The sequence below is a fragment of the Poromitra crassiceps genome (genome assembly GCF_964638095.1).
Source record: "Poromitra crassiceps genome assembly, chromosome: 27".
NCBI lineage: Eukaryota > Metazoa > Chordata > Actinopteri > Beryciformes > Melamphaidae > Poromitra > Poromitra crassiceps.
The window spans coordinates 2,129,605-2,154,616 of record NC_139650.1 but is presented as its reverse complement, the minus strand read 5'-3'; the positions used below and the strand labels follow the sequence as shown (position 1 = coordinate 2,154,616).

Here is a 25,012-nt window from a genome sequence, read left to right as displayed (position 1 = left end):
AACAGTGTATCCAGACCATTTCTAGAATCTAAAAAAGAAAAATGTCAATGTAGAATTTGCAATCATGTAACCTATAAATCTACCCATAACAAACATTCAAGTAAATGTAAATTAATGTAAAAACGTAGCAGAAATGCCTGGAGAAACTAAACCTGGATAGAAAAGTTTCGTGATTCTAATTTGAGATTATACATTTTCTATGTGACATCAATGTTTGAAGCTTATTGGATCTAGATCAGTGGTTCTCAAACTTTTTTGGCTTCAGGATGCCCTTTCCCTCCAAGTAGGCTACCCCCTTTACCCAACTACAACATTGTGCTTAGAAAACTGCAAGAGAACACTATAGCGCAATTAATTTATGATAACCTACCTTTTGAAGAATACAACATTAATAACATTACAAAATAAGAAATGGAGTGAAAGAGTTGCAATAAGTGTCTCCTAGACACTTTGATTTGACATTTGATTTATTCTTAGATTTTTCCATTTTCAAAGAACTCCCTGTACTACCGACATGTAGCCTACCCATAGGGATATGTGTATCCCATTTTGGGGACCACTGATGTAGCTTATATATTTTATAGTCTAAACCACCCAAACTTAGGGTCGCGAACCTAAGTGGGGTCGCCTGGAATTCAAATAGGGTCGCCTGATTATGATTATTTTTTTACACCACACACAATTTAATATTACCGAACATGATTAGGGTCACTCACTTGCGATTTATTTCTTTTAGTCTTGAGTTTTAAGTGATAATCTCTAAGATGTCAGTTTTGTTCTCTTGGGTGACACCTATGGCGGTGGGTGGTAATTGCAGGTGAGAGCCAAACAGTGTAATGTCACATATTATGTCACTTTATACTGCAAAGGCTTCATCCAAATGGACATAGCCTCAATCAACATTGTGAGTGACTTTTTTTTAGATGAAAATCTTTTACATTATAACTTTAAATCAGGATTCTGAGAATAAAGTCAGAATTCCAAGTTACTGTCAGAATTTTGAGAAAAAATTCATCATTTTTAGATGTCATAATTTTCAGATTAAAGTCACAATTCTGCAGGGAAAACGAACCATATGTGACATGTCACTGATGACATTATCAATGGTCTACCGGAATTTGAAATATCTAGGGTCCCTAGATTTTTGTGACGTCAAAATAGGGTCACAAGCCAAAAAAGTTTGGGAACCCCTGGTCTAAACAGTGAAATCCCTCTGTCTGCATCAAATACAGGTTTTCAATCAATCAATTCAATCATTGTGCTGCAGTTGTTGATGCAAGGGAGCCCGGCCAATATGGCGGCGGTGCTGCTTTGACCAGCACCTCTAGCGTCAGAGGAATCCGCTCTTTCCTTCCATGCTCTTTGATATGGGTTCAATAAAACTTAAGATATTCACATCCTGTAAATGAGACCATGTGTAGGCCTACTGTAGACACACAAATACAAACTGAATTTATATAACCACATTTTATTTTCATTCTCTTCTTCTGAGAAAAAGGTGTATTGAATCAAGAAAAAACACAGCTCACAAAGGAAGATAATTATGCACTAATAGTTTAAAATCAACATTCTGTATTTTTAGACATATTATCAAGCTGTTACATTATGCAAGTGAACTTCAAAACAATGCTTACTGAAGAAGAATTTAGAAGAAGAAATAACACAGTACATAAATTATATTTTGATTTGGACTATTACGTATGTATTATATTCCAAGAATAATTTTGAAAAGAATCGTCCCTGAATTTCTTTAATATGTATTCTTCTGTGTGAAATGAGCCATGCAACTACAACCCTTGTCAGCTTTGTTGAATCAAGTGTTCACTTGATGCCTTTATCCTTCAGCTCCTCTGTGACTCTGCTCAGGTAGGTAGGGTCAGGGTATCCAAAGCTGTGGAAAGACAGTATTGGTTAATATGGCCGTGAGTCAAATTTGGAGTCAAACACATTTACAACACATCTGGAGACTTGATACTAAACAAAAGTAACTGATATTGAAAAGATTTGGCTTCTGTACCTCTCTGGTCCTCCGTGAGTGCTGGTCTTGTGGTGAATGTCGTTCCAGGTCACCTGGTCCTCAAATCCAGTGGTTCTGGAGGTCCCAACTGTGAAAATTAGCTTCTGGTCAAACGCTCTCTTCAGTAGCCGCGCCACCTCTCTGCCCTCCTTGTTGTCTGGTAGATAAGCTTTTCTATTAACCCCAGAATAGTGCCTTCCAGGGTTGGGATGTTTTTCCTGAAAAGGAAGTGAGGAAGGGGAAGACATGGGTGACATCTATTAGATAAAGCTAATATTAACCATGTTAGAGATTAAGGATACAAAATGTACATACAATGGACATTATAGTATGATGCTTTAAACAAATAAGTGATGATATTTACCGTCTGTTTTCCACTTGGAATATCATAGCTGATGACTAGTGTGCCACAGTCTGGGAATCCAGGGAGGCTTCCCAGTGTGCGATCTCTAGAACATAACATGCGCCCTTCAGGCTGGTCTCCCTCCACCTTCCCAAAGACAGCTTTACACACAGGACAGATGGGCCCCCGGGTCTTCACTGCCTGTGTCAGACATTCCTTGCAAAATTCATGGCTACATTTGAGTTTTTCCTTGTTGGTAAATGTATCCATGCATATAGGACATGTTTCTTCTTTATTCTCTCCTCCACTGCCTCCTGCTGTGGCACTTCCCTCTTCCATGGCTGCTCCAACACTGGACACGGTGTATCTTGAGTATCCAATCCTCTGCTTGTCTTCCTCTTTAAAGACAGGTCCACCTAAGGTCTTCTCTAGCTCATAAACAGCTGGGCCCAAGGTTTCTGGGACGCCAGTGATCGTCCAGGTACCATTTTTCCTGCCTGCTTCAATACCAGGGTGTTTAGACCGTATCTCTCCTACTTTGGCCTTGTCAGGGAGCAGAAGGGAGCATCTCATGGTTGATGTTGCAACCTTCTGGTAGAGGCGCAGCAGAGCTCTGAGGGCGTGGCTCTCCAGGGCTGCAGCTTCAGCACTGGTACTAGGGTGAGCTTTTATGTTGACTTTACCCTGAGAGATGTCTGAATCGTTGAACGACACGCGGAACTTAGCGTTGATGTCAGCTATTTTCTGATGAAAGACAGTAGTCATCACCTTCCAGTGGCTCTCATCCATGGTTAGTCCAGCACGAACCAGAGGGTCTTTGATGTCCATGCCAATCTTCTGCAATGTGGCTTGCGGACCCCAGCCAGATGCTCCAAAATAAATGTCAGCATTTGTTTTTGGCTGGATATTTAAGGACTTACGGACGGATTCTTGACTCTTGAGTGGCCCGCACACAGTGACTTCTTCAGAGGATACAGTAAGCACAAGCTTGGCCTCGTCTCTCTGGGTGATTTTCAGTGTGTCTTTCCAGCCGTTTGGATCTGCATCCTTGAGGGGGAAAGTGAAGCCACTGGACTGACCTAAGCAATTCTGGACGAGGTTTGTGAACTCGGAGAGAGCACTGTTTGGATCTCCTCCAACCTTCTGCTCTGCTTCAATGGACACGTTTACGTCAGCTCTGATTCGAACTCCATTCTTTCTCTCTATACGTTTCAGTTCCGCCTTGTAGACCTGGTTCACATACATGAAATGGCCCAGTGAAAGACAGCATGTCGCTGTCTCCTGTCCTGCAGCAGCTGTAGGAATCCCTTCCTCCACTTGGACTTTCACCTGGATAAAAATACAGTGTATGACTTAACTAAAGAACATTCATTTTTGTGTATTTACATTTTAATTGACACTAATTTGCTACACAGTACATACATCTGGTGTGGCTGATGGTAATGCAGATGTAACATTCATTGAATTACGGTCTGGTATGTCATCCTGGTATGTCAGCTCTGATGCCATTGGATGAATAGATTTTATTGTGACTGTTTTCTGGTCTTTGCGAGTCAGTATTGCTCCTCTAAGAAGTGTGTCCTGGGCTTAAAACAGAAGAGAAAAACATGATTAATTTGGTCCAAAAGACATAAAAGGATAATCTATCATACTCAATTACAAAACCAATATTAAACCTGCGATTTAGGACCTTGTAACTAATCCTGAAACTAACGCGTGCTACGCGGAGATTTCCACGAGGCGTAATGATGTAAACAAACAGCCACACAGGGACAGCTGGTTTTCACCTCTTTCCAAAAGCTTGTTGTCAAAGTCGGCCTGAGTCATGTCAAATCAATGAGAGCGAGCAAAGAACGCTTTCAACCAGTAAACTTACGACCTACCTCTTCACTCCTCATTGAGGGACATGTACTGTAACCTTCAGTGGGAGACAAACCTGGCAAAGCGAGACTGGTAGCTGCCAATATTTCTCTGTAGGTATGTTTATTTTAGCCATTAGCCTTTATAACTCTAACCCTATTATTAGGCTACTAACACTAACCCTATTATTAATAACACTAACCCAAACTCTATTATTTATAATTGACTGGAGCACACAAAATCACTGGCAAACAAATTTAATAAGGTACAATAACTAACTAACCTTTCGACGCGAGCAGCGTCTTTTTCAGAGTAAAAAAGAACAAAAAGACACCTTTTTGACTCTGAAGAAGACGCTGCTCGCGTCGAAACCTTAGTTTTTGCACCTTATTCAATTTGTTCGCCAGTGATTTCGTGTGCTCCAGTCATCTTTACCTTTCCAGTATTCTGTCCTCGTCTGAGAGCACCGACCTCCCTTTGTGGAGGGGCTGTAGCACAAGAGATTCCTTCTACTCTATTATTTATAACCGTAACCTATTATTACTAACCCTAACCCTAATATTCATAAATCTAACCCTAACCCTAATAGGGTTTGTCCTTAAGGGCTTCCGTCACCAGTAGTTTTGTATGTGTTGATAAAATGCGTTGCTGTTACAATCTAGTGTTCAGGGAAAAAATTGCTTAGTGCAATTAAATGAAACAAATTGACCAAGATTTTTTTTTAGAGTCCACATAAAACCGGCCGGTCACGTGAACTCACATTTCATTTCGTTCTACCAGACCATCTGGCTCACTGTTTTGTAACACCTTAGAAATAAACATTTGAACATAGACATACCTAAAGCAGGTGTAATCTACATACCTAAAGCAGGTGTAATCTACATACCTAAAGCAGGTGTAATCTACATACCTAAAGCAGGTGTAATCTTTATCACAGCGCTCCCATCTTCTGAGACACTTAGAACAGAGCAATCGGTGGCATTTTCTGTCTTTTTGTTGAACCATCTCTGAAGAGCCGTTTCAAGCTCCACTTTACTTTTCTGCGGTTGACTTTTCTCTGACCACTCGACGTAGACCGTAAATAGAGCTCCCTCTGTCGTCTTTCTTGAAGTCTGTACCTGAAAACATGTAAATAAATTACCATCTTACAACTTGCACCACAGCACAAAATCCTCAATGACATCAAGTGAATAAAAGGTCTGGCTTGAAAATGATCTGCAATTTAATTAATTCAAAGAGTCAAAAGGCATGACTCTCAAACTGGTTCAAGTTGAGTTCCTCTGAAAATATAGTGCATTTTAGTACTGTAAAAACGGAAGAAAAAAACGATGGTGAAAGATACCAACAGAAACCAAAAATTGCGTAATTGATTAATTTTGTTCCTAAATCCTTATTTCATCATTGTAATTTAATGACTGTGAAGTTAGTTCCTTAGTCACAGCTTAATATTTATAAGTTACACCTTAAGAAAATGTAAAAATGTGAATACAGCAGAAACCAATGACTAACTTGATGCACACCAACCTGGTTGCCATGCATGTGGATCTTTTTAAAGGTTAAGGCAAACGTTTTGTAATGCATTGCTTACCGTCAACAAATCCTATGAAATGAACAAACCGGACAGTTACTTACAGGTTGACGGCTAAAACCGCTATGTGGGAAGACAAAGTAACGGGAGTAGAGAAAATGCATTGTTGATTTTGTTATTTTCATAGGATTTGTTGATGGTAAGTAATACATTAAAATACACCATTAAAATAAAGCTTTTAAAACTGTTTTTAAACAAAGTGCATTAAATTTGACTGGAAGTAACATGCCACTTGAAAGGTTTGTTTGATCAAAGCTCTCTTTTGGCTAGAAGAGCATTACTTTATCACAATAATTGGGTTTCCATTCAAATGTATCGCAGAAATAATGCGCGTTTCCATCCACTGCTATTATGCGAATTATAGAGCTGTCAATCACCTCGTGTTTGAGGCTGTCAGCCTCTGCTGATCTGTCTGCATGTGAATAAGGGCTCGGTATTGTAAAACTACATAATATTTTTGGATGCTCTTGGTCCCTATCAAAGGAGAACAACATTGTGCGTCGGTAAGGTGCATTTTTATTGTGATTGATAATGTGTATGTCGCTAGAGACCATTCCAAATGATAAGTGCAGTTGATTGCTACGGCGAGACGGAGTCCCTGCACCAGACTGGTAAAGTGAGCACTGCACAGTAGGCAGTTATGTCAGTAGATGTGCCTAGATGAGGTGGATCTCCATTGTAATGCTTTACTGGTGCATGTGACGCAGCAGTAACTTTATTCAGGGTATTAGATGACTGACAGACACCCACCTCAGCAAGAGGCCCATCAAAGTTTGCTGAAGGTTGTTGGGTTCTACTGTTGTCTGATGCTTTGGCTGTAGAAAGGTCTGGCTGCTACACCAACAAAGAGAGAAGAAGAAGTAAAAAACATAGAACACCATTGTTTCAGACTGACATACTGCAATACCTTTAGACCTCAAATAATAACTGTTGTTCTGAACGTTAATATCTCCTTAAGAGATTCACTGTGAGCTTTGCAGCTACAGCATGGCCTGGCTGAATGCTCGATTCTGATTGGGTCCATTTGAAAAGGTGGTCTGAGGAACGATTGGTCGTGCCCGGGGATGGAACACTTGCGACCGTACCGAACCACGTAGACAACACACGGGCGAGGATGCACTCCAGTTGATGACGCAAGTGTACTCTGCAAGTGTTCCGTTCTGTTCCCAAGCATGGAAACAATTTGGTAATGTGAAAGCTGACCAGAGGGGTGAGAGGGGAGGAGGGGCAATCATATTCCTACTCGGGCACGGAACGGAACAACAGTAATCGTTCCCAGTGAGAAAGCACCATAACACATCGCTGCTAGGAATATCAGACCAGTGACATGCACATACCCACGTCAGTCATATCAATTCCCACAAGGGTGCCGTGTGTAGTGTCGTGCTGCACGATTTGGGGAAAAGGTGCGATTTGCGATTATTGTGGACAATATTGTGATTTGCGATTGTGATTGCGATATAATAAACAAATGGTATCTAGGGATGTGCCGGTATGGGTTTTTGACGGTATAACCTTGGACAAAAATACCACGGTTTCATGGTATCACAGACGAAAATACATGAAATCTATTAAAAAATATTAAAAATAAATAAATAAAACAATTTGAAATAAAATTATCTTTAAAAAAAAATTTTTTTTTGGATCAGAATACAGCATATATTTTTTATAATAAAATCTTTACAAATTATATAGCCATGTACTCTTCACAACATCCTGTGATATCAGTCTGTTGTTTGAGACATTTGCCTGCCTCAAACATAGAAAAAAGAAACACAACAGAAAAATATAAACTGCAGCACGTGTTACAGCACATAGGCTATTTAAGATGGCTCAGACTGCAAAGTTAGTTACATGTCTGTCCAGTAATACAATGAGTAATACACACCCAGTTTATTTCTTTTGTAGTGACAGATTGCAGATGGACTTAAACACCACACTCACGTTACCTTTTTTTAAGAGAACCTGGTGACGCCGTTACATGCAGACTTTACGTGCAGACACTGAAGGCGTCATCTGCAGGCTGACTGACAGGAGTGTTTTCATTTCTCTGCTCTCAACACGGTTATCTCTTCATTACATAACATTACATTACGTCATTTGGCAGACGCTTTTATCCAAAGCGACTTACAATAACACATTTTTGTCAGCAATAGAGAAATCAACTATGCAACACAGTCTATGACAGGTGCTTATATGCAGAACTAGTGCATCTAGTTCATCACAGCGGCTCATTACGTGCTGTTCACTTAAACGTGGACTAGTTCTTCATATAAGCACCTGCAGCTCTCTCCTTCTTTTACCGACTTTCTCACTAATCACATGGCTGTTTACATGCTTTTCTGATCAGCTAGTTACTTAGCTTAGGCAGCTGTTAGCGACCATGGCTAATCTCTCTCGGTAAAATGATATATGTTTTTGTGTTAACGTTAGGCATAACATTACTGTATAATTGGAGGAGTGGGAGAAGTCTCCCGCTAGTGTTGATGTCCAGTGTGATGGCAGAGAAATGTGTTTGTTTATGGGGGGGCGGGGGTGGGGGTTGGGGGGAGAATAACTAAACTAATATCCATAGAAGAAATGAGGTGAAACAGCCATATGTTGTGTAAAGAAACACGCACGCACAGAAATCCCCTGCACCTGGCTGTTATGTGATCTGATCTCTATGGTAATGGTTTGAAGCAGGAGTGTTCAGAATGTCGGACACCTACCTCAGGAGGCCCAAAGCTTGCTGACGGTTGGGTTCCACTGTTGTCTGACTCATAGGCTGTATAAAGGTCTACCTACACCAACAAAGAGAGAAGAAGAAAACCAAATCAAATCATAGACCAACACTGTTTCAAACGGAGATAAATGCAATACCTTTAACATTACAGCTCAAATAATAACTACTGTTCTGAACTTTAGTACCAGTATACGGAGCCAGTGTGATCTTTGCAGGTATGTAGCACGTTACCACATAAAACATAAATCTTTAAATTACATTGGTATTCTAGTGTTCACAATCATGTTTACAATTAAAGCTTTTTTAGAAGCATTTCATGTGTTATGTGAAAGTATGTGACTAGATGAGTTGGATCTCCATTGCAATGGTTTACCAGCTCATGGGAGGCTGCACCCGATCATATTCAATAACTACAGATACCTACCTCATCAGCAAGCTTATCAGAGTTTACTGAATGTGGCTGGGGTCCACTGTTGTCTGACTCTGACTACACCAAAAAAGAGAGAAGAATTTATATATCAACCGCTGTGCAGGCTCACTTGCTCTTATGACATCACTGATGATGTCACAACTTTGCATCACTGATGACATCACAATTGCTCTTATGACATCCCTGATTATGTCATAATGCCACGGCCGAGCCCGCCCAGCAGCTCGACCGCAGGGCGGGCTCAACTGCTCTTATGACATCTCTGATGAATGACATCACTGATGATGTCACAACTTCACATCTTATGACATCACTGATTACATCATCAGTGATGTAACTATGACATAATCAGTCAGACAAAAATTGAAACAGAGAACATCACTGATGATGTCACAACTTCACATCTTATGACATCACTGATTACATCATCAGTGATGTAACTATGACATAATCAGTCAGACAAAAATTGAAACAGAGACACATTGCCAAATTCATATTATACTGTATTTTATATATATATATATATATATATATATATATATATATATATATATATATATATATATATATATATATATATATATATATATATACTGTATGAGAGAGAGATATATAGAGAGGCCAACACTGTTGGTGGCCACAGCTTGAAACAGTGTCACTGTTTCAACCTGAACTTTAGTATCCTCTAGTCACTGTTGTAATCTTTGCAGGTATGTAGCGCATTACCACAGGCAGCACTAAATATTTGGTTCATTGGCAGGCCTGTCTACCAGTGTTGAAAGAAACTCACAGTATCCATGGGCTCCACGTCGTCTGACATTTTGACACGTTCAGTATTCTTCCTTTAAGACACACAGAGTAAACATTTGGGACATAAGGTTACATGATTACACTTGAGTTTGATCAAGAAATCCTCTCTGACGTGAGCTGTCAACAACAGTTCAAACAACAAACTTGAAAACTCAAATTTCGACATGTTGAAGAAATATCGCTACTTTCGGTTATGCCAGGCTCTGTAGACTCCTGACAGTATCCAGGCGTCCCATTCCGATCCCGTACACTTTTAACACGTTCTGACTACTCGTAAAAGTCTTAACTTTTGACGTCTGCAGGTAGCCCGGTTAACGGGGCTAGTCTGCAGGCTGAATAAATATAAAATAGACTTACTTCACTCCACCTGGCGTTAAATGCAGTCTCTCTGTCTGGCTGGTCTGACTCACTCTTCCCAATAAATGAAAGCGAAAGTATGTCGCACTAGAGGTCGCCACTCCCCCAGGTTGATACGTCACTTATTTGCAATCTTAGCTCGCCTTATCTCCCTCAAACATGTCTAAAGACTCAAATATCCATGCACTGTAATGAGTCCATAATGGGATATTTGAATAGTCCATTTAAATTAGACATTTTTTTCAATTGTTTTTCTAAAGTATACACTTATTTCTGGACTAATACATGCTCTATTTTTTTTAAACAATCTATTGTTTAAATATATGACTTATTAGTCCCAGCAATATTTAAAAGCTGATAAAAGCCAAAAGTCATTGAGATGTGCAAAATCTATTTATTGTGATTTTATTATACCATCTTTCCACAAACAGTACATTCCATCTGATCCACAATCTCTGCAAATATACACAAAAAGGAGACGCATACTGTAATTTAATGGTGACATAGGTTTAACAAAATACACGTCTTAACTGTAGAAAAAATGAAATAAAAATCAATTATTTTCAAAAGCATTTTCAAACATATAAATGTTGCATTGAAAGACAAAGCAAAGTGCTGTGAAATATAAAATAATGTAGCCCTGTGATAGCACAGATCTAAAATACTGAAATGGCATTTGCATTCATGGATAAATAAGTTAGGCTCCGTTTGAAACAAGAAATACCGTGGTTGTATGCATCTGCCAACAAGTCAGCAATCTACATCCATGTCTGTCCAGACTCATACAAGCACAAATACCTTAAAGCCCACAGCACAGTGGTGTGGCCATTTAGCCTTATGAGACTTTAGGCAATATTTGGGAGTACCTCAACAACACGGCTAATCGTTTTCAATATGGAAAATGGTCCTACCCCTATACCCCAAAACCACCCACATCCCAGAACCACTCCCTGGACCCGCCCCTCGAACCTTGACTCTCTATGACAGGGGTGTCAAACATGCGGCCCGGGGGCTAGATCCGGCCCCCCAAAGGGTCCAATCCGGCCCAAAGGTTGACTTTGCAGTCGGAATTATTTTTTGACTTTGCAAAATTGCACTGAGAAGTCCTTCAATCCAATGTGATGCACTTGTGAAGGCTAAGAGGTACCAGGTTTCAGGAGCAAGTTAAATATTAAGTCGCCTATTCATGTTATCTGTATTAATCTCTAAATGGTCAGCTATTTTCATTACCTTTGCTATAGAGAATTACACAGTTGCCATCAATTGTAATCAGGGGTGTAGTGATAAATACAGAGGTGGGTAAACTATCCAAGGTGAGTAGTTTATCCACCTTGTTTGCCCTCATTGATTGATATAGTTGATCTGAAAATCTGCCTCATTTCAACGGGGTGGGTAAATTGCGTTTAGCCCCCACTGCATGCACCCCTGATTGTAATGTACAGTACAGACAGTCAATGTGCTTGATGGTAGCTGAGATAACCCTACGTGTTGTGTAGGGTGTTGTACCTGTAATTCTTTACACTAAAATAAACAGGGGAATTTTGAGGTTTTGTCATTTATAGGTTAATTTTGATTATTGATTTTCATTGTCTGTCCCACTTGACACCAAATTGGGTCTCATGTGGCCCCTGGACTAAAATGAGTTTGACACCCCCCTGCCCTAGATTGAGATTCCCTCAACCCACCCCTCGAATCCTGACTCTCTATGACCTTCGTATCCCTAGCTACAGCCCCTTTTCCCCAGCCCAGCCCAGCCACCTTCCTTGACGCCCACACCCCCTCCCACCCCCCACATCCCTTACCCACCCCTCGAATCCCAACTCTCTACGACCTTCCTATCCTTAGCTAAGGCCACTTTTACTTAGCCCCGCCCCCGTTCTTTGATGAAACGGGCAGTCATGAGGTCCCAGTGACCTTGAACTTTGACCACCAAAATCAAATCAGTTCCTCCTCGAGTCCAAGTTGATGTTTGAGCTAAATCTGAAGAATTCCCTCAAGCCGTTCCTGACATATCGCATTAACGAGCATGAAACGGGCAGTTGTTAGGTCACAATGACCTGGAACTTTGACCACCAAAATCTACTGGTCATGAGGTCACAGTGATCTTGAAATTTGACCTTTTTTGACCGCAGAAATCGAATCAGCTCATCCGGCTTGAGTCCAAGTGGACATTTGAGCCAAATTCGAAGAGATTCCGTCAAGGCGTTCCTGAGATATCACGTTAACGAACATCGGACGGACGGACAACCCGAAAACATAATAATGCCTCCGGCTCGGCTACCGGCGGCGGAGGCATAGGAAAGTCAACAGAATTCTTGCAGAAACGAGAAAAGCAAACCGCAAACACAACATATACATTTATAACAACTCTCTGGGACTGTGCATACTTGCTCCACCAAATCGTGCAACTCTTTCTCTCTTTGCAACTCAATTTCTTCATTAAATAAAATAAACTTCAATTAAAACGAGCTAGTCATCCTGATCAGAACCAGGCAGTTCAGCCTACCTTTCTTTGATATGGGAATATACTGTATCAATGGAGTATTGATGCGTGTGAATATAGTACAATCCAATTCTATGCTATATGTTAACAGACAGACAGGTGAGTGCTATATGTTAACAGACAGACAGGTGAGTGCCATTATGTTAACAGACAGGTGAGTGCAGGTAAGGCTGCCACAGTGCTATGTGGAGGTGGGAAGGAGAAAGGCATCAGCGTGAGTTGCAGCAGTGGCACAACGCCAAGGTGACCGATGACATCATCATCATACCACGACATCAGCAGACAGATCCACTATTCAGCTTCGTCTTTCAGATCAAACCTGGGGCAAAACAGACAGACAACCGTTATATCAAAACAGCAGCAAATTAAATCATCGATCAAACTATGAAAAAAAAGAAGACGAGGAAAGCGTGGGCACAGGTAATAGTCTGGGGAAGGTTCAGTCTGTTCTGAGGCTGCAACCGGCGGTTTGAAACTCACCACTCTGTGACACCAGAAGCCAGGTCCATTTGAGCCAGCTCTATCTGCACCTATAAGGAGCAGGGATGGCATGTTAACATGTGTATAAGCAATATTTCTGCATGTTATATCAACACACTGCACGAGTCATTCAGAGAGCTTATTAAAGGTGAAAGAAATCACACTGCTAAGGCTGGGGACACTGGATACTTATTATCATTAGGATTATTAGGATTTATACCCGATTATTATACCAATCAGAGGCTTGGTCCATGCAGATTATCTGGTGGTGTGAGGAGTTTACATTCTTAACCTCACAGACTGATTTGAGCCATCCTGATAATATCAAACATGTGTGATATTTACAACTCAACATCTGGACGTGTCCTGTGGTGTTTGGGAAGCATAGATTCAATCCAACAGTGAGACTATAGCCAATAAGAGCCGAGCTTACAGTGAGGTGAAGCCGAAAAGTTGTATTACAAACATTATATCAATGATAATAATGCATACCAATTTATGGTCCTTGATATGACGTTCTTTGAGAACCCCTGTGAGTGTGCTAACTGGCCTAGCTAACATTACCTTTTTTATTTTTCTAATGGTCTAGTAGTGCGAGCATATTTATGACTGGGTCTTCCAGTGTGTCTCCAGCCTGGAGGTGCGGCCTCAGACTGACCTGTCCAATGAGGTCTCTGCTCCTGAACGAGGCAGAGTTGTTCTTCACTGATACACTGAGGTGCCTGAATCTCGCCTCCTCCACAGGCAGATCATACTCGAACCTTCAAGAAGAAACCACCAATACATTATCAGTAATTAGACTGAACATATACTTTGTCAAAGCCTAAGAACAGCCAATACAATCCGTTACCTCTCATTGTATTCGGGGTTGAGGTCCCTCTTCTTCACGGCCGTCTTCTTCTTGGTGGCCTTGCTTTTGTCTGGCAGCAGCATGAGGGAGACGTAGGTGTCTACACCATCCTTACTTTGAGACAACAGACCTCTGCACACAGACATGGAAAGCTTTAGCTAAGGCAGCTTGCTAGTTAGGAGTAAGTACCAGTATAGTAGTATAATGCCTCTGGTTAATACGAATACTTGTTTTAATGTGTTGAGATACTTGATTGAATGTGATACTTCTGGGCCTCCTATCACCAGTCTTATACTTTTATCATCTTTAGTGTGAATACAATATGACAGAAAATAAAGCATTTCAGTACGCTATTTGAGGAAGCAGACCTGCAGGCGTGGACAATGATGATGAGCCTTCCCTCCTGCGACGCATAGGAAACAGACAACTTCACCTGCCCATTTCCAGATCCACCAGCAGAGGCAGCACAGGGCAGAGAGCCTGCACTGATCATGTCCACCATTTTGGAATCCAGAATCTAATGAAAACGCAAATGGCTCAGAATCATTGTTCATTAGGTAAAAGTGTGAACATGAATGTGTGTGCGCTCGTTTGTGTGTTCTCCCACCTTGAGTTCAGCCCTCATCAGGATCTGACTCTCAGGTGAAGCGCCATCCAGATGGAGCCACTGATCCAGGACCAGCTGTGGTTCTGACAGCAGCTCTCTGACAGGAACCACCAGGGATCCCATTGGCTGGTCCCAGCCACTGGACAACTACAATGTGTGAGAGACCACAAATGTCACTACAACATTAATACTGCAACACAATACTGAACAAAGGTATAATAACAAATAATGAAAAAACAGCAGCGGAGCTGGAGAACTTTCAAACGATGACACAAATAAACGTCTCACCTTCACAACAAGCATCTGAAGTTTGGGGTCACGGACCAGGAAGTAGAAAGACTCGTTCCACTGAGGAGTGATGGTCCGATCACACAACTTGAGACAGATGGTGAAAAGAGAGAGAGCGTTCTCAGCATGTGAACTCATCAGAGACAGACTGAGAATGGAGAAAGAGACAGACTGAGAATGGAGAAAGAGACAGCACGCGTCTCCACGCGTCTCACCTTGGTTCTGTAGGTCGTTTCACCAAAGACCAGCTCGGCTCCTGCTTTGGGCTCCTTCCCACTCTTCTTCAGCTATAAAGGAAAGAAAGAGGCACTCGAGCTTTATTCTATGAGCCATAGGGAATCTTTGTCAATTGTACAGTTTAGGCTTTTGCACACCAAGTCCGTATTTTCGTCCGAAATTGACGCACGAAAAAAAGAAAGAATACGACCTCATTTGTGTCAATCATCATTGACACACCGAGTCCGACAATTACGTCCGTCGTTTAAGTTTTCGGACGAGGTTCGATTTTCTGCGTTTTTCGCATCAGTCAATAGATTTTTGCGAGCTGGGACCCGTCTGTGTTTTCAGATGACGGATTAAAAAACACGCATACGAAAACAATCGGACTGTGTGTGCAAAGACCTTTAGTATAAAAAAAAAAGTATTTACTGATGATGATACACAAACATCAAAACAAATCACAGTCACATGATTCATTGCGGGTGACTCACAGGCAGTGAGTGTGCTCGCTCCAAATGGACAAAAAGCAGCGCAGCAGAGGGAACCGCCTTGTTGCGGTAAGACTGGAGAGACTGCAGCTGCAGAACCTGGGAAATGGAATATAGCCAGTTAGGCCTGCATCAAAATAATCTGTGGAAATGTGAATCACGTGGCCTGTGTATCTGGAGTGCCCTGTGTATCTGGACTGCCCTGTGTATCTAGACTGCCCTGTGTATCTGGACTGCCCTGTGTATCTGGAGTGCCCTGTGTATCTGGACTGCCCTGTGTATCTGGACTGCCCTGTGTATCTAGACTGCCCTGTGTATCTAGACTGCCCTGTGTATCTGGACTGCCCTGTGTATCTGGACTGCCCTGTGTATCTGGAGCCAGTGCTGGAATGTGACTCAGCAGCATTATCCACAGAACCTATAAAGAAGGAAGAGCCACTGACTGCACCATACCAACGTTCTATGGGACCAGACATTGATGCCAGTTCTACTGAAGCCAATGGGAGATGCATGGAGGAGCACACCCAAGTTACTATTTATGTCATATGACCTTTGATGAAGGAATGCCTCTACCAGATGAAAGAACACACTTAGAGAAGAGGTTCCTGATGGAGTTTTCCTAATGTGCGCAATCGCGTATTTGCTGTTGGTCTCCGGATAGAATCCAAACATGATTTCAAAATCAGTCAGTAGCCTCTTCTCTGAAGTGTGCTCTTTCATCTGGTAGAGGCATTTCTTCACCAAAGGTCATACAACGTAGATATGTTGGCTGTCTAGTGTGCTTCTCCATGCATCTCCCATAGGCTTCAATAGAACTGGCACCAAGCAGATCATTAGAACGTTGGGACGATGTAATGTCTCTTCCTTCTTTATACGTTCCTTGGCATTATCCAGGAAACGGCTTTCTTTAGAGCCACTTCAATATGCCACATTTGGAGAATGTTGGAATACAGAGAGAGGGTGAGGCTAAAAAAGGCAGGTCAGAAGGGTTTAAACGTGGGTGAGGAGGACTGACCTGGTCAAGTCGAACTGAGTGTGAGACTGTAGGAAGCCACTCCAGTATCAAGTGAACCCGGCCAGACTTCACGTCGTTCAGAGGGTACCACTGAAACACAGTTCATGTCGTTCAGAAGGTACCACTGAAACACAGTTCATGTCGTTCAGAGGGTACCACTGAAACACAGTTCATGTCGTTCAGAAGGTACCACTGAAACACAGTTCATGTCGTTCAGAAGGTACCACTGAAACACAGTTCATGTCGTTCAGAGTGTACCACTGAAGCACAGTTCATGTCGTTCAGAGGGTACCACTGAAGCACAGTTCATGTCATTCAGAGGGTACCACTGAAACACATTTCATGTCGTTCAGAGGGTACCACTGAAACACAGTTCATGTCAGATGCAGCAGTAGGGCAACACCCTCTATATGCACACAGGCTGAAGAGGAAAAGGAAGTGGCACACAACAGATCTTATAAAACACCTGGCATGGCTTCAAGTTGCGTTTTATTGACTCACCTGGTCTGTGTACTGGGATCTGATGACCTCATTTAGCCTAATACTGAATCTGTAAAGAAAAAGAAAAAATATATAATATCAGCTTTTTCATGTGCGATACTGTACTATAAGTTGACATACAGTACACGTGTACGTTACTTCGTGATTAAATCTTGCTCCAAATATCCAGGAAGCTCCTTCTTCTCTTAATTGTTATACTTTTGGCTGCTAACCCAATGGGCCAGGAGAGTGCGGGAAAAGATGGAAAACGTGACTGTGACTGATGATCTGATCACTGGCGATCTGATCTGATACCGGGAATGAGGGAACATTTTGTGTTTCAGAATCAGAATCAGAATCACTTTTATTGCCACAATATGCAAGCTGACATACGAGGAATTTGTCTGAGTGTAAGTATGCAGCGTAGCGGTCATATCAATATCAATAGTCAGAGATAAAAAGAAGATATCTCAAAGGCCATTTACACCTGGCGTTAACATGCGTTTTCTGCCATCAGATTGCAATCAGATTGTGTTTTATCACTTGAAATGCCAGGTGTAAACACCCCCAAAACGCATTGAAGAAGGATTGCAATCTGATCGGCCAAACCACCTCCGGACGTGGTCAGGGATGCATTGTGTACACATTGAACACAAGTGTAAATGCAATGTGTCCTCTCAATCTGGATACAGCAACTTTATGCGGATTGAGAGGACAACCATTTCTGCAATCAGATTGCAATCAGATTGCAGAAAACGCATGTTAATGCCAGGTGTAAATGGAATCAGGCTGAAGTGATAAAATACAATCTGATTGCAATCTGATGGCAGAAAACGCATGTTAACGCCAGGTGTAAATGGCCTCGTAAAGTCACAAAGGAAAACTATTCAGGGTGAATGATTCAGATCAGATTAGAGGCATGTTCTTCTGGTTTCCTCTGGAGAGATATGTTCATGTTCCTAAACACTGACTGTACTATAGGCTACCAATCTATAAAAACAAATACATCTGATAAACAGTATTCAGTTTATGTGGATGTTAGGCAACTGTGGAAAATCATTGCAATTGGGGCAAAGTGTTGCTGGGACCAACGGGAATGTTTTTTCTCTCTCTAAGAATATTAACTGACATGAATTGACCTAATGTCCCAGAGTGCTGGTTTTATGTGAACCACTTTAGTTGTTCTCAATCTTGTAATGTGTTTACAACCTGCGATAATGCCTGCCACTAAAGGTCAAAACTTCAGACCGTTCTGGCGCCTGGCTGTGAGAGCTTTACATTCAGTCAAGAAACAGCCTTTTAACTCAAATCTCTGTGATTGTGAAACATCACATTCTATTTTCCCCTTGGTTTGCAATGCGATCATATGAAAAGTCACAGGTGTATCTCTGTTATAATTGTTGCCCCATGCAGATCAATGTACATGACACAGTACTTTTTTATATCTTCAGTACTTAATATAAGTTACTGATTAAACAACACTGTGAAGTAGACGTGGCACACACCTGCCCAGGAAGTCATCAGAGTCTAAATCTTTATCGTAGGCTTCAAACTGGATCTCCTGGACTCCTTGTGCACTCACAACCACCTGGACAAAACGAAACAAACATTCTCAGCTGTACAAATACATTGAGTCCAATCCAAGCTACACACCCAAACCTAGAATATCCCATACCTCATACATCTCGTTCCAGGTCGGGTTGAGATTCTCCTTGATCACGTGACTCTTGAATGCGACCCCCCCGACATTGATCTTGCCATAGGGGTCGCTCTTGCCCTTCACCATGCCCCCCATCAGGTTATCCTTGGCGATCAGACTCTGGGCCTCCAGCAGGTGGATTCTCAGCACCCCCTACAGGACAAAGATTAGAATTGCTGTAAAACGTACCAAGGGCCATTACAGTAGCCTATTGTTATTCTCAGCCAATAGCCAATAGCCAAGATGAAAATCTAGCATTAGGTATTTCGCAGCCATCCTGATTATCCAGCTTGTGAGAGCTGTGCCTAACAATTGTGTGTTATGGTGGACAGAATATGAGAAATCACATTGAAACACTCAATGGAATGAATTCATATCAAGCATATTGCCCATGTACAATGTCATGGGCAGCCAAAAATATAAACAGCAACACCAAAATTATTCCAGACAACTTGTAAGGGGACATTCAAACCAAAAGCGTTTTTGGAGCTGCCAGCGTCTTTCTGCAATACATTCTCTAAACGTGCTCCTCTTTTAATGAACGCACCTGGCGTTTCAGCGCTGGTGGCGTCTGTTGTTTTTGGAGGAGCGCTGTGGGCGTTTTGAAGCTGAAAAAAGTTTAACTTTAGAGGAAAAGCGCCCTGAACGTCTTTTTCACTCCACCTACATTTTATCCTCCCGAGGGATTTTCAACCTCTGCTGCTGCCAGAATTGGCAATAATCTGGCTTTCATGTTGACAGTGAACAACATCAAACAGACAAAACTAGCTGGCTACCATCCTTGTGGTCGTGTTCTGATCTGTACTGCACGCGACTACAGGGGAAAACAAACGGAGCACAAAAAATCGCTCCGTGCGCTGTGTTTTGTGCACAATGGAAGCGCTCTCAACATGATTTTCATAGCGTTCTGACTGAAAAAAACGCTTTTGGTGTGAATGTCCCCTAAGGGTGTCTACTTTCTTACAAATGTGTATTTTAACCATTTGTGCACCCCTGAATAGATGGCATCTTGCATGGGCCCATAGGAACTGGAGATGCTATTCTATAGCATTCAGAAACAATTGTGCCAGTTTGATGTTTCAGAATTTGTTTGTATATTTTGGCAGTCGTGTATTTATAACATTTTGCATTGGCCAGTATGATATAGGCTGTGAAATGGACATTTTGCATAAAACAACAATTGTTTGTCAAACAATGTTTGTGAAAGACATGTTCAGTTTTATTTTGAAAGTTATATGACCTACTCTTATATTCTACCTGGCTTGACACTGTTGGCCATGGAGAAGTTCAATGGACCACATATGTCAGAATAGAGAAATACAAAAATATCTAAAGCAGAACTCTGTATTTTAAAAGAAAAGGAAGTGGCATATTTTGTGTGTGAAAATGGCATGAGGCTTATTCATAAAGACACCTTATGGGCTTAGACCTGTCATCAGTTCCCTCAACTCTCAACTATGGCAAAGTGCTTCTATTGCCGACAAAATATCCAAACCCGCTTATATCCACTAGATCTCTAGGGATAAGTGTTGTTAATAACTGATGACTTTTATTTAGTCAATGTGATACATTATTAGACACACTGCTTAGAGGTGACATTTGCCCTGAATGCTCCTCAACATTTCGAGTAAATATCCACTGTGATGATAAAAATCACAAGATCAAATTTGGCTACACTAAGAGATGGCAAGTCAGCACTTACCCTCTCTTAGCCTAAGTCTAATTTTGGTGTGTGTTTATGAATTGCTTATGGGGCATGCAAATAATCAAAAAGGGGTGGTGATGCTGAGGGGGGGGGGGGGTGGAAATGGTAAAACCAACTGACCTGGTAATCCACAGTTAGAAATAAGAAATCACTCCTGTGCCATGACAGTCACATGACAGTCACGGCCCATAATGTCACACTAACCTTGCTGGTGAGCTGTATGAATAACCCCCTCTGTATCGAATCTGTGAATTCTATCTGCTTCAAATGATTGTTCCTTCATCATCTTTACCCGTTTATTCCTACTCGGGGTCATGGCGGGCTGGAGCCTATCCCAGCATGCATTGGGCAGAAGCACATCATTATATTAATAATCAAGGAGATACAGTAAGCCAAATGCACCTCACTGCCAAAGTCTGGGCCGGGGCTGGTGTGTGGTGGCAGAACTTCACCCGGTTTGGACTCTTCGTCAGAGGGAAGACTAGTCACTGTGCTGTGGGCAAGGTTGTCTATACCAGTCCTACATGCATGCACACGCACACACACACACACACACACACACGCACACACACACACACGCACGCGTACGCGTACGAGCACACACACGCGCACGAGCACACACACAGCGCAGATTTAATAATAATAATAGAGACGGCCGCGTGGTGCTCAACTCAAAAACCCAAAAGACAAACACTAATTGCAAAAAACTAGCTAAAAATAGCCAGTTTCTCTAAGAATGAATCGTAACTTTATTCAGCTATACCGCCTTCATCATCTGTTTACTCATTATTCATTCATGGCTATTTTCCAGTTTGTGTCTTTTTGAAGTAAAAGGGGAAAACAGGGAAAAGCTACAGTATGTGGGCCTCAGTGTAGAGCTCACCCCTCTGTTGGCATTTGCCACGGCTGAACCTCTCCCGGAGCTTCTGCTGTGGCTGACTGTGGGGGGAGCTCCTCCACATCTGACGGCTCCTCCACCAGCTGAGCAAAATCACATTCACGTTACGAAGCTGACAATATACAGTCAAAACATTCACGTGACGAAGCTGACAATATACAGTCAAAACATTCACGTGACGAAGCTGACAATATACAGTCAAAACATTCACGTGACGAAGCTGACAATATACAGTCAAAACATTCACGTGACGAAGCTGACAATATACAGTCAAAACATTCACGTTACGAAGCTGATAATATACAGTCAAAACAGACAGACAGACAGACAGACAGACAAACTGCACTGAAAACATAACCTCCTTTGGCGGAGGTAACAATGATCATGCTGTATGACTCACTGGAGCAACAGGGCAGGTATCAGGGGCAGGTGGAGGCGGTTCGGTGGGGGAAGCCTCTTCCATGGGGGGCGCAGCATCCTCCTCTACCGCTTCAGTGTCTGGAGCCTGGCTGGATACTGCAGCACACCTGACAATACACACTGCTGTTACAAACTGCCACAGCCTGACAGGCACTCAGATGAGACAGCATATTACCCTCCGTTTTAGCTTCACTTCACTGGCTGTGAGCGCTATTCGGTATTGATTTAACAAGTGTATTCATCCCTTCTCTTGAGGACATGTTTTGGACTCGTGCCCAGCTGTCTCTCTGAGCTTTTGAACCGCTTATGAGCCCAACAAGTGTAACCTGAGATCGCTGGGCAGGGATCTTTTGTTTGTTCCACGTAAGCCTGATGTTTCTCCATCAGGGCCCCCCTCCTTAAAAACACTTAAAAACAGCTGGCTTTTACTTTGCACTTTTGTTCGTGTTTTTGTTCACGTTTCACATTTTTATTTATTGTTTACTTTTTGCTCTTGTAAAACCGTTTTGATGAGCGCTCTATAAATAACTGTTAATATTACAACAGGTATCATTTTGTCCTTGCATTTGTTTTTACGGAGTTCTGATAAATGTATTGTCAAGTCAGACACAGTGACATCACTCACTCATCAGATGGCAGCTCAGAGCTTTGTTCCTCCTCAGTGGCTGCTGTGAGTAACTGATCGGTGGCGATGACCGTCTCTTCTTCTTCTGACACAGGCACAGATCCCAGTGGCGCTTCGATCATTTTTGAGTTCAAGATCTGTCAACAATGAATATCCCATTGGCTATTCTGTGTCTCACTGACAATGGAAATAATCGTGTATGTTTGTGTTTGTGTGTGTGTGTGTGTGTGTGTGTGTGTGTGTGTGTGTGTGTGTGTGTGTGTGTGTGTGTGTGTGTGTGTGTGTGTGTGTGTGTGTGTGTGTGTGCGCGTGTGCGTGCGCACGCTCTCCCACCTTGAGTTCAGCCCTCAGCAGGATCTCACTCTCAGGTGAGGCTCCATCCAGGTGGTGCCACTGATCCAGGACCAGCTGTGGTTGTGCCAGTACCTCTCTGACAGGGACCACCAGAGATCCCATTGGTTGGTCCCAGCCACTGGACAGCTGGTTGACATGAGGACAGATTTATAGAGTGAGAATATCAGTCAGAGCTTGAGATGTTCCTGATAATGGTAACGGTTTTCAGTACACTAACCTTCACTACGAGCATCTCCTCTCGGGGGTCACGAACCAAGAAGTAGAAGGCCTCACCCCACTGAGGTGATCTGGAGCGATCGCACACCTTCAGACAGAAACATAGGAGTGGTAAGGCGATAGAAAGCTCTTAAACCAGGCATATAGTGATGTTTAAGGCAAGTGTGAGTTTAGAGTAAAATAGATGATAAAAAAAGACTGTTTTGGCCGTGATTGACAGGTCGCCTGTCCAGTGATCGCGCAGCACCCCGATCACGGACCAATAGCAGGCGGCGCTGTGGCTCTGTGGGAAACCCCTGGTCTCACGTGAGACCCAAGAGGATTCAAGATGGCAGCGGCCAAAATGCCAAACTAGAGGCTTCAAAAACGGAGTCCACAAAACAACGAGTGATGTAACGGTGGCTACGTCCATACAGTCAATGGTTCCAGCAGTATAATGTTAGCTGGGATAGCCAGAGAGTGTGTGTGTGTGTGTGTGTGTGTGTGTGTGTGTGTGTGTGTGTGTGTGTGTGTGTGTGTGTGTGTGTGTGTGTGTGTGTGTGTGTGTGTGTGTGTGTGTGTGTGTGTGTGTGTGTGTGTGTGTGTGTGTGTGTGTGTGTGTAATAATGTGTGATGTCTTGATGAACAGTGTCACACCTTGGTTCTGTAGGTTGTGTCACCAAATACAAGCTCAGCGCCAGCCTTGGGCTCCTTGCCACTCTTCTTTAGCTGCACACACACACACACACACACACACACACACACACACACACACACACACACACACACACACACACACACACACACACACACACACACACACACACACACACACACACACACACACACACACACACACACACACACACACACACAGATACAGATTATCTGAAGGGTTTGAATTCATCGTCTGTGGATGTGAGGTGACCTCCGCCCCAAACAGGGCAAAATAAATATAACTTCCATTCATTTAACAAATTACCACATCACGGCATCATAGTAATAACAGTAAATCTAATAACAGCTACCAACAGCTACAGTATGTTCCACTACAGCCATCTGTGATTTTGATTCCCTTTTTTAAAAAGATGACAGCTTAAAAAAACCTAATTCCGTTTATCAACATATGCTGAAATTACTAATTTTTTTTTTTTTTTATATATTCCCCCCCCCCCTGATTTTTTATCCTATTTTTATCCCCCATTAGTGCTAACGTAATTTCTTTATCCTGGTTGCTACTCCACCCTCTGCCGATCTGGGGAGAGCCGAAACTGGCTCCATGCTTCCTCCGAGACATGGGCAGTTAGCCAGCCGCTTCTTTTCACCTGACAGGGGAAGCTTCACCGGTAGGACATAGCACGTGGGAGGTTCACACTATTCCAACCAGTTCCCCTCCCTCTGAACAGGCGCCCTTAACGACCAGAGGAGGCACCACATTAGCAACCAGGATATTGCATGTTTTTGGTGAAGGGGGTTCCTATATGAAGGAAACCCCCGGGAGGCACGGGGAGAACATGCAAACTCCACACAGAAAGGCCCTAAAGAAAATTACTAAGTTTGACAAACTCTCGTACATCGATAACTAGGACAGAGCACCTATAGACGCTTTTAATTTGACAACATAAACATTCTAAATTGCTCCTAGCTTTACTTCCTGTTGCAATGTTTGCTAATACAATAGCTGACAGGAAATAAGATAGGGTTCAAACTGTTCCCATAGCAACACAATTCCGTGAAAACCGTCTATAGAGTGCCAATCAGACAAGACATTAAAGTCCCTGGAAACCAAAATCCACAAAAACGTTCTAACTATGTTATTTAGGGTCTTATGTTAGTAATTTTGTGCCTCCGAAATTATTATACATTACTTTCAACCCAAAGCCTTAAAATCGACACTTTTCTACAAGATTCTACAAAGTACTTCCTCATTGAAGACAGCAGTGCGCGAGGTGCTAAAACGCAGGAGCTTATGACGTCATAAGCTCTATATAACCTTTGTACACGCGCGCAATCCGCACCCACCCTCCTTTTGTCCGTTCCAGTGACAGCGCTCCCT

The 25,012-nt window shown here is 42.4% G+C and overlaps 2 protein-coding genes across 2 annotated transcripts in view; both read right to left on the bottom strand.

The window, feature by feature from the left end:
- Window positions 1-1,490: 1,490 nt before the first annotated feature.
- On the bottom strand, window positions 1,491-10,186 carry dtx3lb.2 (deltex E3 ubiquitin ligase 3L b, tandem duplicate 2). The gene is made up of 10 exons (XM_083661868.1): window positions 10,131-10,186; window positions 9,754-9,805; window positions 8,958-9,020; window positions 8,520-8,591; window positions 6,559-6,642; window positions 5,131-5,338; window positions 3,783-3,946; window positions 2,382-3,689; window positions 2,018-2,235; window positions 1,491-1,891 (listed from the first exon to the last, which is right to left on the bottom strand). The coding sequence occupies exons 2-10, from the start codon at window positions 9,781-9,783 to the stop codon at window positions 1,822-1,824; spliced, it is 2,217 nt and encodes a 738-aa protein (XP_083517994.1). The 5' UTR covers window positions 9,784-9,805; window positions 10,131-10,186; the 3' UTR covers window positions 1,491-1,821.
- A 1,765-nt stretch (window positions 10,187-11,951) lies between these two features.
- Window positions 11,952-25,012, bottom strand: part of esyt1b (extended synaptotagmin-like protein 1b) — a 36,410-nt gene continuing 23,349 nt past the window's right edge. Inside the window, exons 33-52 of the mRNA XM_083661544.1 lie at window positions 23,614-23,685; window positions 22,979-23,065; window positions 22,741-22,887; window positions 22,408-22,544; window positions 21,763-21,889; window positions 21,348-21,445; window positions 20,867-20,984; window positions 18,736-18,912; window positions 18,566-18,648; window positions 17,082-17,130; window positions 16,581-16,670; window positions 15,569-15,664; window positions 15,074-15,145; window positions 14,859-14,945; window positions 14,571-14,717; window positions 14,332-14,480; window positions 13,964-14,095; window positions 13,772-13,874; window positions 13,114-13,163; window positions 11,952-12,952 (exon numbers count right to left, since the gene is read on the bottom strand). Of these exons, the coding sequence (XP_083517670.1) occupies window positions 12,925-12,952; window positions 13,114-13,163; window positions 13,772-13,874; window positions 13,964-14,095; window positions 14,332-14,480; window positions 14,571-14,717; window positions 14,859-14,945; window positions 15,074-15,145; window positions 15,569-15,664; window positions 16,581-16,670; window positions 17,082-17,130; window positions 18,566-18,648; window positions 18,736-18,912; window positions 20,867-20,984; window positions 21,348-21,445; window positions 21,763-21,889; window positions 22,408-22,544; window positions 22,741-22,887; window positions 22,979-23,065; window positions 23,614-23,685 (2,049 nt within the window). The 3' untranslated portion in view covers window positions 11,952-12,924. The remainder of the gene's footprint in view (window positions 12,953-13,113; window positions 13,164-13,771; window positions 13,875-13,963; window positions 14,096-14,331; window positions 14,481-14,570; window positions 14,718-14,858; window positions 14,946-15,073; window positions 15,146-15,568; window positions 15,665-16,580; window positions 16,671-17,081; window positions 17,131-18,565; window positions 18,649-18,735; window positions 18,913-20,866; window positions 20,985-21,347; window positions 21,446-21,762; window positions 21,890-22,407; window positions 22,545-22,740; window positions 22,888-22,978; window positions 23,066-23,613; window positions 23,686-25,012) is intronic.